General features: G+C 46.9%; 1 protein-coding gene across 13 annotated transcripts in view; it reads right to left on the minus strand.

The window, feature by feature from the left end:
- The window catches only part of TNRC6A (trinucleotide repeat containing adaptor 6A), a 100,092-nt gene that overhangs the window by 18,321 nt on the left and 69,356 nt on the right, over positions 1–12,415 (minus strand). For 10 of the 13 annotated variants that reach the window (XR_006197853.1, XM_042922275.1, XM_042922265.1 and 7 more), the window contains 9 exons: positions 12,220–12,252; positions 10,567–10,647; positions 10,173–10,224; positions 6,256–6,398; positions 5,396–5,533; positions 4,821–4,949; positions 4,307–4,384; positions 3,823–4,033; positions 959–1,090 (listed from right to left, as the gene is read on the minus strand). Coding sequence is in view for 12 of the 13 variants with exons in the window: in XM_042922275.1 (XP_042778209.1) it covers positions 959–1,090; positions 3,823–4,033; positions 4,307–4,384; positions 4,821–4,949; positions 5,396–5,533; positions 6,256–6,398; positions 10,173–10,224; positions 10,567–10,647; positions 12,220–12,252 (997 nt within the window). In the remaining variant the exon portion in view is untranslated. Of the gene's footprint in view, positions 1–958; positions 1,091–3,822; positions 4,034–4,306; positions 4,385–4,820; positions 4,950–5,395; positions 5,534–5,700; positions 5,848–6,255; positions 6,399–10,172; positions 10,225–10,566; positions 10,648–12,219; positions 12,253–12,415 lie in introns of all 13 variants that reach the window. The other 3 variants (XM_042922277.1, XM_042922270.1, XM_042922266.1) reach the window with 3 other exon arrangements.

Genomic DNA, 12,415 nt, shown 5'->3' on the forward strand with positions numbered 1-12,415 from the left:
ACAGGGTGTAAAAGCTGTTACATGCTGACTTTTGCTACCAAACCAAAGAGCTCCGTTCAGGGCAAGTACTGCTCCTGGCTCATCTATGCTCAATGGTGTGCGTGCGTGTGCATGTGTATCTATGTAGTCCAGGTGGCCAAGAACGGTCCTTTGGAAAGCAGAAAATGTTCCACTAACATTTGCTAGATGGATTGATGTTAAACAGGTTGAAAATTATATTTCTAAAAAACAAATGTAATTAACGGATGAAAAGACAATAATATTGAAATCTCTATGATTTACACAAAGCAACAAAATACATGAAGAAAATGTGCCATTATACAAAACGCTGACAGAAATCAAATTATGCTGGGAGTTTTTAATACCCTCCCCATCATACTAAATTAAGTAAATGTTAAGTAGAACACTAGAACGACCAAATCTATTGCAAAAACCTAAATGACCATTAAAGAGGGACAAATTTTTAAACCCCAAATGTATACTGAATCTCGATTTTGTACAAAATCATTAATTGTGTTAATTGTGCCTTTTTAAAAATTTAACTAAGATTTAATAACTAATAAGCACTTTTTATTTTTTTTTTTAATTTTTTTTTTTCAACGTTTTTTATTTATTTTTGGGACAGAGAGAGACAGAGCATGAACGGGGGAGGGGCAGAGAGAGAGAGGGAGACACAGAATCGGAAACAGGCTCCAGGCTCCGAGCCATCAGCCCAGAGCCTGACGCGGGGCTCGAACTCACAGACCGCGAGATCGTGACCTGGCTGAAGTCGGACGCTTAACCGACTGCGCCACCCAGGCGCCCCTAATAAGCACTTTTTAATAATGAGGAAAGGGTCCACGTGGATTTGGCTACAAATACAGACATTTAAGAGAAAATAAAAGCCTAAATTTAGTATTCTACAGGCTTTTGTTTTGTTTGTTTGTTTAAGTACAACATGTAAGAATGTATTTCATACCATGTTTGCTGGAGTTTTGATCCAAAGATGTGTTCACAGAAATGCTGTCCACTGTAGTCCACTTCCTTAGTCTTGACTGTGGCTCTTTAATACTGTTCATATCCATATTTACATTCAAGTTTGAGTTCAAGCCTAAAAACAAAACAATATTTTAATAGAAAACCACTTTACAAAACATAACATGTTTTTCTTCCAATACCACGACCTCCATTTTCTAGAAAAAAACATGTAACTAATCTAATGTTTTTAATCCTGTGACCTGTGACTGTTCCTTAGCAGGTATCACCCTACAAATGTGCACAGCCAAATGATTACAGACAAGCACAAGGTAGGCAGAACACTGTGGGCCCCTGGCCAAGGTTGTGTAGAAATCCTCAATAGATATTCTAATATTCAATAACCCAATGTTTTCAAACCATGAAACTGTTAAAACTATAATTGTGTTAATGTGGAAAACTATTTCTCTATAGAATATGATTATTTTAAAATTCCTTGGTGGGGCACCTTGGTGGCTCAGGCAGTTGGAGCATCCAACTCTTGATTTCGGGCTCAGGTCATGATCTCAGGGTTGTAGGATCAAGCCCCACATTTGGCTCCATGCTGAGTGTGGAGCCTGCTTAAGATTGTCTCTCTCTCCCTCTGCCCCTCTTGTGCTTGCTCTCTAACGATAAACAAGCAAACAAATAAATTTCCCTGGTAAAAAGACAATTTTAAGGAAGCTCAATATTAAAGTTTATCTCCAATAAAATAGATCTCTTTAGCTATCCCCCAAGAGCACCACGCATGAAGAAACATAGGGAATCACGTTCAGTTATCTTTTGCTTATAAACAAAAGTTTTCAACTGGCTGGCCAGCCAAAGGACACCGTCATTGAAAAGCAAAAATGTCCTGGGGCGCCTGGGTGGCTCAGTTGGTTAAGCATCTGACTTTGGCTCAGGTCACAATCCCGTGGTTCGTGAGTCTGAGCCCCGCATCAGGCTCTCTGCTGTCAGTGCGAAGCCTGCTTTGGATCCTCTGACCCGCTCTCGATCTCTGCCCCTTCCCCACTTGTGCTGTCAAAAGTAAAACAAACATTAAAAAAAAAAAAAAAGTAAAAACGTCCTGCTCTAATAATTTAGAGACTCCCATATCTCAAGGCGCAACTTCCTTGACCTTTGGTGATGAAACACATCACACTCAGATACTCTGTTGGAACAGGATGGAAATTTCCATCTTGCATACTGTGGGTCAGAAAACTGACTGTTAAGCCAGGGTTTCTTAAGTGTGATCCAGGGACCATCAACATCAGAATCATCTGAGATTCTTGTTAAAAATGAACACTTTTCAATGGGAGCCAGAATCTCTGGCCACATAGCCAGGTGGTTCGTATTTTAAAATTTCAAAACAAACAGTTTTAAATACTTGGGTTTGACGACAGTCCATGTGATATCAGGTCAAACTTAAAAACTTTAATAACGTGGGGCTCCTGGGTGGCTCAGTTAGGTGACCAACTTTGGCTCAGGTCAGGATCTCACAGTTTGTGAGTTCGAGCCCCGCGTCGGGCTCTGTGCTGACAGCTCAGAGCCTGGAGCCTGCTTCGGATCCTGTGTCTCCCTCTCTCTCTGCCCCTCCCCCATTCACACTCTGTGTCTCTCTCTCAAAAATAAATAAAACATTAAAAAAAAAACTTTAATAACGTAAATTCTCTAATATCATCCCAATTTTTGGAAGACAGCAATTACATTTGCTGTTCTCTGTACTCATCAACCAGACCCAAGACTCGGCAAATTTTTCTGTGAAGCTTCAAATAGTAAGTATCTCAGGCTCTGTGGGCCACAAGGTCTGTGGGTCTCTGTGCAACTCTGTTGTAGCACAAAAGCAACCACAGAAAATACGCTAACAAAAGACCATGGCTGTGTTCCAATAAAACTTTCTTTACAAAACCAGGCCACCGGCCAAATGTGGCCAACAGGCTCCAGTCTGCCAATGCCTGATTTAGACAACCATGCTGTGTTGGTATGGGTTAGGCAGACCTCTTAACCAGGAAAATGTATCTCTCTGTCCTTGCTGAGAGTCCGCAGCAATACGAGGGGGAGCCAGAGTGCAGCGAAGCAGGGCAACAGCAGGCCCCACCCCGCCCACGGCCAAGAGCAGGCTAGCTCCTTAGCTGTCTTCAACACACTTGGGCTGGCTACCAATCAAGCTGGCTTTCGAGAAGCCATTTTAAGGGAAAAGAGAGAAAGCAAAAGCAAAATCAACAGAGTGTCGACAATCAAGGCTCAAAATATAATCAGAGGCACAAAGAGAAAAGAGACCCAGGGAGGGGGAAAACATACAAGCCTGAAGTTTCCAGAGGGAGACAGGGAAAGAAAGGAAGAGGGGGGCTACTGCAAGGGCAACAGAGGCAACCCTCCTGCCTCTGTGTCCTACACTCAACACTCAAGCCAGAAATCACCCCTAAAGACTCAGACAATCGTGACAATTTCAGGTGCTGCCCCACAGAAGCCAATCATCCCAGTTATTCCCCAAAGCGGCACTGCTCCGGGTGTCTCTGGCATGTGGTTACTCACCACCCCCCCCCCCCCCCCCCCACACACACACTCTACAAGGAAACCACCTGGGGCTCGAGAGCAACTTCACCTTTATTCTAACCCACTTTAAATGAGCAGGGAGTTTTTGAAACAGCATGGTTTTCTGGAATGGAGAGAGGCCTTCCTGGAAGCAGGGAGATAGGCTGACCCTGGGAGAGGCAGGGCAGCTCCCAGAGAGGAACGAGCCACAGAACCGGCGCGGTTCCGAGGGGACAGAACGGTGCCGCCAAGGGAGAAGACGTCGGGCAGTGGCTCCTGGTGTCAGGTGAATGCCCCGGCCAAGGAGAAACCCACCTATAGGGAAGTTGCTGAAAGCATTTATTGGTGACGGCCCTTTCTGCAGCTCGGGTGTAGTGTGGGGCATGACGTTCTCGAGGAAAGGTTTCATGGCTGGCTGATGGAGTGGCTGCTGCTGAGCTGGCGGGGTCTGTTGCTTCACCAACAGGTTGGGGTCCAGTTGGCGAGACTGCTGCATCATTTGCTGCTGCACACTAAGAGGTCGACCCTGAAAACAACCAAGTGATCGGGAAACACTGGAGAGAAAGTCTTTAGGGATACCCAGGTATTCCCCCCTCAACTGCCGAATTCCCCTCCTCCCCGGCAGGAAGGTGAATAATCACCACACTCCAGTTAACACGACCTCCGGGCAAACAGGAGACTTAACGCATCACATATTTTGTCGTATCTTGATACAGGCATTTCGCCTCTCTTGTCACAAGCTCGAATGAAGTGAGTTCAGCGCAAGCGAAGCAAAAGGGGAAAGAAAGGTGCGATCTACCTGCTGGTCTTGCTGCTGCCGGTTCCCAGAAGGCACGCTTCTCTGACTCTGCGCCCTTTGCTGCTGCGCTAACAATCGCTGGAGGGGAGATGGCGAAAAGACCGTCAGCACCTCGTCAGAGTCGTGTCACAGAGCAAGCTTCGGGATGGCTGCAGGTGGACCTAAGGCGTGGCCTCATCTGGCGTACCCTCTTCCTGGGGCTCCCTGGCCTCAAGCCGTTGTTGAATTCGGTCTTTGGTTCGGTCTAAACTACTTGCGCTTCATGAGGGACATGTCCTCACCCCCCCTCCCCGCCCCCATCCCACTCCCTCCGCCATCCCAGATCTGACTGGGTGGTGCTCCAAGAGCATCCCGCCCTTCCAGCTCACGACCTGTCCTCCCCGACAGACTGTAAACTTCCTGGGGGCGACGGCACCCACTGTTTGCTGCCACGCTTCCCGCAGAGTCTTGGGTTTATTAGCACACAGTAGACGCTCAACAGACTTGCACTGAATAGGACTGTTAACCGACTCACCTGTAACTGGGAGATCTGAGAAAGCTGGTTTAGTTGGGATAGCTGGTTCAGCATGGCTACCTGTTGAGGGCCAAAGAGCGGATTCAGGCCACCGTTGTTTGGTGCATACTTCAGCAATGAAACTGGAACCTTAGGATCACAATGGCAAGTTAATAACGTTGATCAAATAACTCAAAACTAACTAAATGTGCTGTGTATTTTGACTTGTCAATAGAGCAGTTAAATCTGTGGACTACTACCATGGAAGGTTGCTTAAGTTCTTGCTTTGCTTTATCGTTCATATAAACTTTTCTGGGTTAACTACAAGAGGACAGGGGTGAAATCTTAAAGCGGCCAATTTACTTTGCTGTTGTCTTCCTCCCCTCAACGTGTTTTCCGGAAGGTAGTGGTAAATTTCAGGTGTAACTGAACTTGGACTCATTTTCTTGACCCAACCCACATCCGTTCGTAAAGACAGCTAATTCTGCATTAGCTGCGTCTCAAAGATGCCAGTCGACGTGATGAGCACCTAACTGTCTCGTTCAAATATCAAGTGTTTCCAGGTACACAGGGGAGAGCACGCCCGCAGTCGCTACCTGAGGGGAGAGTAATGGAGGAGGCACTTGAGCACGGAGATTAGGCTGAGATGAACTAAGAGGTTGTGCTGGAGGCTGCTGCAGGCCCCGGGCTTGTGCTGCTGTGTTTCCAACACCGAACATACTGGGATTGCCATTCTGCAAAACCAAACGACAGCAACAGAACCCCAGTGGGATTCTTTAGGGACGGACGTCGCAATACCACACTGTAATATTGATTTAAACACAGTAACTACAAGTAAGAGAGATCTTATTACTTCTACAAAGCATTCAACAGAGAGCCTAAAATACACGCGTGGACTTACCTGTCTAACAGAATTCAAGTTTTGCATACCCAGCCCTGCTATGGAGCCAAGGGCCTGGTTAGGTAGTGCACTATTTGAAGGGGGAAGCTTCATGCTTTGACTGGACATAAACTGCATGTTTTGGGATTCATCTGCTACAATGCCATCCTGATTGGACAGACAGAAAGATGTGCAACACCAGCCAAGCAAACAAGTAGAAGGGAGAAATCATTGCAGGAACAGAAGAGAAGTCACATGACATTCCAGCATCAACAGGAAACAGGTAGAGAACAGAAGAGATCAGATTAGTGTTAATTCTAGAGTACATAAAAAGAACCAAACACATTTTATGGGATTCAGAAGAAAATACAAAATGCAATCCCTATGCTAAATTGAAACATAAAAGGGAGAATGAACTACAAATCCAGTAGTAGGATTTGGCACTGGATTATAAGCAGTACCTTACATTAAATGCCCTAACCACTAATGAGAAAATTATGCCATTAAGTGTACTGGTTATTAGCCACAGGGGTGAAACAAACAAACAAACAAACAACAAACAAACAATCAACTTACCTTATCAAAATAAGGGCTGCGCTCCATGGAAGACTCTTTGGAAATCTGAGGCCGAGAACCAGGGCCTTTCCCGACCGTTCGATTGTAATCACCAATATTTAGGCTATGTTTATCTATGTCCATTCGTTTGTCTTGTAACATTCCTAATAAAGGCAGGAAATGATGTTACCATGTAGGAAGACAATTCAGTTGGCTTCAGATAAATTTACAGTAGAAAGCAAAACATTTCCTCCCTGCGGGAGGGCTTATGCCTTGAGAAGGACGTGTGAAAAATGCGCTTGCATTTAGTAAATCTTGCATTCCTCACAAGTAAAGTTGGGTTTAGCAGACGCTGCTGTTTTACTGAACCAATTAACCTGAAGTAAATAGGTTAAGATGTCTTTGGTCATCTTTAACCTAAACTTTATAATAAAAACAATTTCCAGTTACAAATAACAAAAACAGCCGCCACGAGAATGCGCCATCGGGACAGATGCGCGCAATGTGCCGGGCACTCACTGTCCCAAACGTGTGCTCTAATTTCATGCTGGTAACCCTACTCTTCTCGCCCCCATTCAGCAGATGGGGAAACTGGAGACAAGACAGGCTCACACCTTCTCCTCTCTCAGGTCTTCCTCTCCCATTACGGTCCACATTCTGCCTTCTCTGCAACCTCAAACTCAATTTCTTATTCCTATATGTATCTCATCTTTAATAATAACCACGTATTGTTTACTGTCTCTCAGCTCCAAATTCACCCTTTCTGACTGCCCGGTCAAAGCACACCTGGGCTCTTTACAGTTTTTCCTTTGCCAGTTGGTGCAGAGGCTCTGTCGGCAGAGGGCGCCGGAGAGACGCTGTGGGAGGAAGTTCGATGTGCTCCCAGCAGCCCCCAGAATCCCCCCCCCATCCCTCCACATGCTCTGTAGCAGAGACTCTAGTGAGACACCGCTCTGCGGACAGATTTCCACCAAGTGCCACCAGCACAACAGCACAGCGACTCACGTGCCATTCAGTGAGCCATGGAGGAGGCGGGGCCTCCTCCTCACAGAACGGGACCCACGGTCCGGATACGGATTTGTTTTTCCTGCCTGAAAAGCTTCTGGCATCCCCAGTCTGGCGGAAGGCCTTATATCCCCACAGCACTGTGTCTGACCACGGAACTCACTCCAGAGCAAAGGGAGGACGGTCATGGGATCACGCCCATGGATCAAGCGGTCTGACCACATACGCCGTCACCCAAAAGTAGCTAGCCAAACTGACAGGTAGAACTGGTTACGAACCAAGTCGGGAGACAACATCCTTCAAGGATGGGCTTCTGCTTCATGGCGCACACTGCCACCCACATCACCAGAACACAGAGGTCTGGGAATCAGAAGGTGAGAGTCGTCATGGTTTCTCTGTTATACCTAACAAGCCACTCAGAATTCTTGCTTCCTGTTCCAGCAACTCTACAGATTTGGAGACCTTAGTCCTCAAGAGAGAGAAAACCCCTTCTACGAGGAGACACATCAGGCCGCTGAACTGGAAGATGAAAACGGCACCTGGACATTTTGCCCTCCTTGTGCCACTGAACCGCCAGGCAAAAGGGGTTCATCTGCTGGCTGAAGTGACTCTGACACCAGAGGAAATGGGCTTTTTGATACAAAACGAGGGCCGCGAGGACTCTAGAACCCAGGGGGTTCACTGGGGGTGCTCCTTCGCATTTCCGGGCCCACAAGTAAAGGTCAATGAAGAGCCAGAGCAACCAAGAAAAGGCAGGATGATTAAGGGCTTGGATTCTTTGGGAACAAAGACCTGCATCCCTCCAGCAGCAAAGGAACCCGGGGGCGCTGAGGTACTGGTGAGAGCAGGACAGTGTGGGACGAGTGGCGACAGAAGCAAGCCAGGACACCAGCCACAGGTCTGACCAATCACAGAAACGAGGTCAGTACAAGCTCTGCACGTTTCCTATGGTTTGTTACGTGAGTGTGGTTATCTGGATAGGCCAACCTTCTCTCTCCCATTTTCATTTTATCCACTCTGAACTGATGAAAGTTCCTACCCTATCCAACTGCTGAAAGTTCGCTCTACAACTCGGTCTTTCAGTCTCAACTGTGACTAACTTTGAGGGGTGGTAATACCGCCAATGACAATGCAATGACTACTGGGACCGTGTGTGTCTCCTCAGTTTGGTGAGAGGGCAGACTTCCTCACCCGTCAGAAAGAGAAAGAGAGCCGTGTCTCGTTAAGACAGAGCCGCTCTGCCACTGCAGTGGGACAGGGCAGTGTGCGCACAGGGCGCGTGTGGAAGACGGTGGTTGAAGGGCGGGGTGAACCGTGCCATCCATCGACCTACCGCCTCTCAGCTCCAAATTCACTTCGTCAGCCCCGGACCCTTTCCGTATCTTTCCCTTGGCCGGCCGACACTGCAGGTTTGCGGGCAGAGGGTGCAGGAGACACTGCTGTCTCCCGGGTGCAGGCACCCCCTCCTGCTGCACAGACCCCACCCTGCCGCGGCACCCCCGGCAGCGGCTCTGGCGGTCTAGTGGCAGAGCGCCTCCCGTGAGACACCTCCCCGCGGGGCACAGCTCCTGCAGTTCCTCGTGGGCGACACCACCGTGACTTCTCTGCCACGCGGTGAGCAGAGGCCGGGTCCAGGAGTCTGGACCCCTTGCACGGGCACGCCACCTCAGTCCTAAGGTCAGAGACCTCTCCTTGCCTCCGCTAGTCTATCTTCAGTGTGCTCCTTACCTCCTACTAGCCAAAGCCTCGTCACTCGAATAATTCCTTAGATTTGTATCAAACCTTCCTGTTCAAATCACTGCATAGTCCGCTCTCCTGCCCGGACTCAGACTAACAGAAAAACGGCACCACCTACTAAAGTTTTCAGGCAAGAAAGTGGAAATCAGCTTTTATCACACCCGCTCCCTCACCCTCCACAATGAATTGGTTCAGACTGGTTATCAACTTTCGTTGATTCTAATTCCTGAATCTCCACAGAATTAAGAGTCTTCCCACCTACTATCTTAGAGTTTTGAAATCCTCACTGGATTTGAAATCCCACTCCAACAAATCTCACACTGGTTCTGGTATCTTGTCCTTAGTCCTCTGCCGCAAATCTTTCCTGTCCTAAGACATTTTCAACCTGCAGCCATAATAATTTTACTATTATTATTATTATTATTTTTAAAGTTTATTTATTTTGAGAGAGACAGAGAGACAGCATGCATGCATGAGCAGGGGAGGTGCAGAGAGAGAGAGGGAGGGAGAGAATCCTAAGCAGGTTCCATGCTGTTAGTGCAGAGTCCGACACAGGGCTCAGGTGAGATCATGACCTGAGCAGAAATCAAGAGCTGGGCACTTAACTGGCTGAGTCACCCAGGTGCCCCTACCATCATAATTTTCTTAAAACATAAACCCAAATCATGTCATTCTCCTGCTTCAAATTATTTAATTCTGTGCTTTCAGAATAAAGTTCAAACGCCCCAGCTCCCTATGTTTTAGCCTCTGCCTCATTTCTAGCACCTTCCCTAGGCAAAGCTTCTTCATTACCACACTCCCACCACCACAACCAATTTACATTTCTTCTCCCACTGCATGGAACTACTTGCCATTTCTCTAGCTGTCTTATACTGTCTCTGTCCTATTATCTGAGCCTTTACACATACCGTTCCCTGAATTACTAAGACTCTATCACCCAACCTGGATGACTTTCCTGACAGGACTAGATTTGAGGTAATCACAGACTGGTATCACCATGACCTCAGACCTTGCACAGCGATGTGCACTTGGAAGGCTTATAAACCACCGTACTCTAACGCGGGCTGGAGAGCACAGGATACCGTAACGGGAACCCAGATCTCCCCTCTCCTGGCCCAGGTCAGTGCTCGCTTAGTAGGATCATGTCACAGATCCGTTTGTCCATCAGTGATGAATACAAACTCAACCTGATTTACCTCCAGAAAGGTCCATCTTATTGCTCTGTACGTTTTCTTCTGGTGAGTCTCTCTGAAGGAAGAAAATGGGGCATGTTAGCAGGCCTTCATTCATCAATGGAAAGAAATTAAAAATGAAAACCTTTACTTCGTTATTTGTCAAAAGGCAAAGAGGATATGTGACCGATGTTTTTAGCTACAACTATAAAAATAAAGAAGGCTTCATGGCCCATTTTATTGTAACCTCCAGCAGACTCATAAGGCCTCAAACGTAAGTAATAATTTGTTAAGAAAACAAAAAGTTAAATTAGGGTAATTTAACCATCATTATAGGTGGTTAACAGACCACCTATAACATTATGGGGTATCAGACCACCATTAAAAGGGGAGGGGGCTGCTGGGAAAACATACTTACCGAAAAACTGATATTTGAAAACTGTTTAACGAATGGATTTATCCACGCTTCTTCTTGTTTGTTTCCACCTTTCATGGTTCCCTTTGCAAAACAAAAGAGTAGAAAGCTGCCACGGCCACCTCTATTGATCTGGGTACAGTGATGGATTACTATAACTTCAAGACAATTCCCAACTCTCATTTTTAGCCAATTAATTTCTCCTTCAACCAACTCTTATCCGAGTTGTTAACAATTACAAATCAACTTATTTGATTTTCAACTTCCTTTGCTCCAGTCCTCTGGTATAGCTGTAATGTACAGAGAAATCCCTAAAGGCAAGCAGTCAGAAGGAAAAGACGGAAGCAAAGGGCCTTGATGACCCACACAAGGAAAAAAGGTCCTCGGACTAACGGAGAACTGCTCGTCACACAGTTTCCAGTTTATAACTGGATGGTGCTCTGAGAGCTTACTCATAATCTGGATCTGTGGAGCTCTCACACCACACTAATGTAAAAGTAGTCATTAGGTTTCTCGGGTTCATCCAAAGAAACCCACATAACGCGTACTTTAGTTATGCTGCATGCGCTGTACTTTGAAAAAGCACCACACGTTTCCAAATGAAAGACTTGAAAAATTATGATCCGTGTTGTCAAGAACACAGTACCCCAGCAGCAGCTGAGGCTGGGGACCCCCCCTTCCACCCCGGTGCTGGCCGGGAACGGGCGGTACAGAAAGTACCGAGACATGCTTCGAGGGGGTGAATGGTCCACGACATGCCCGGTTGACCGGGAGGCTGGAAGCCACAGGGACCAAGGTGTCCCGTGAATGTGAAGACCATGGGGCCATTCTCGGTCTGCTGCCTTAATTTCCCTTTCCCGTTGCTACCGCCTGTTCCTTCCGACTGTGGGACAGAACACAGCTTCACAGTCCCCCCCAAGTGCAGGTCTCTGAAGCAAGCACCTAACAACCCTCGCCGTGGTTTCTGAAGTCGTCCTTGATTCCTCTGCCTCTCACTCCCACCCGCACGCCTAACTGGCTGCCAAGGCCTTCTGTCCCTTCCATTTCAAAATGTCTCTCCAATCAGTCCTTGCACTACACATCCATTCTTGCTTCCCCATTCAGGCCCTCACTTCTCACCCGAATGAGTGCAGAAGCTTCCTGAGATCCCCAACTCTGGTCCCTCCTCAGTGCCAATGATCTTTCATACGATCACTGGTTAGCTTTCTTTAAAGTGAGTAATTTAAAAAACCCAAGTTCATGTTGCCTTCTATGCAATTTCACTGGCTCTGTATTTTAAACAGAATAAAGCTCAAGTTCTTTGGCACGGTACTGAAAAGACTTTACAACCTGCCCCTTCATCTAACTATAGAGCCAGATCTCTTGTCACCTCTGTCCAGAGATTCCACATTTTAGTATGTCAGGCTACTATTCTCCTTAGCACATCCCACCCCCAGGCATCTTCCAAATTCAAGTGGGCACTCCTTAGAGCTCTCCTATGGCCCCACACTAGACTCTGAGCTCCTTGAAGGTGCAGCTCATGTCCTAGTGGTTTTGAACCCCCAGCACCAAGCACAGTACCTGGCACACAGCAGAGGCTAAATAAATGTTTGCAGTTGCTTTCTAAAAGATTTTTACTAGCAGAAACAAAGGAGAAAGAGTAAAAAGGCTACACACCCTTTCCCTTCTCCTTTTTTTGCCACTCAGACCCTGTAAGGAAAGACAAAGTCACAAAACAGCATGGTCCAGTGGGAAGAACACAGGGTTTGGAACTGGAAGGCCTAAACTTAAGTTCCCGCTCTGTCACTTACTAGTTATGTATCTCTGGGCATGCCACCACCTTTTCCGGTCTCAAATTCCTAATCAGTATTCT

The sequence above is a fragment of the Panthera leo genome, chromosome E3, assembly GCF_018350215.1.
Source record: "Panthera leo isolate Ple1 chromosome E3, P.leo_Ple1_pat1.1, whole genome shotgun sequence".
NCBI classification, from domain to species: domain Eukaryota; kingdom Metazoa; phylum Chordata; class Mammalia; order Carnivora; family Felidae; genus Panthera; species Panthera leo.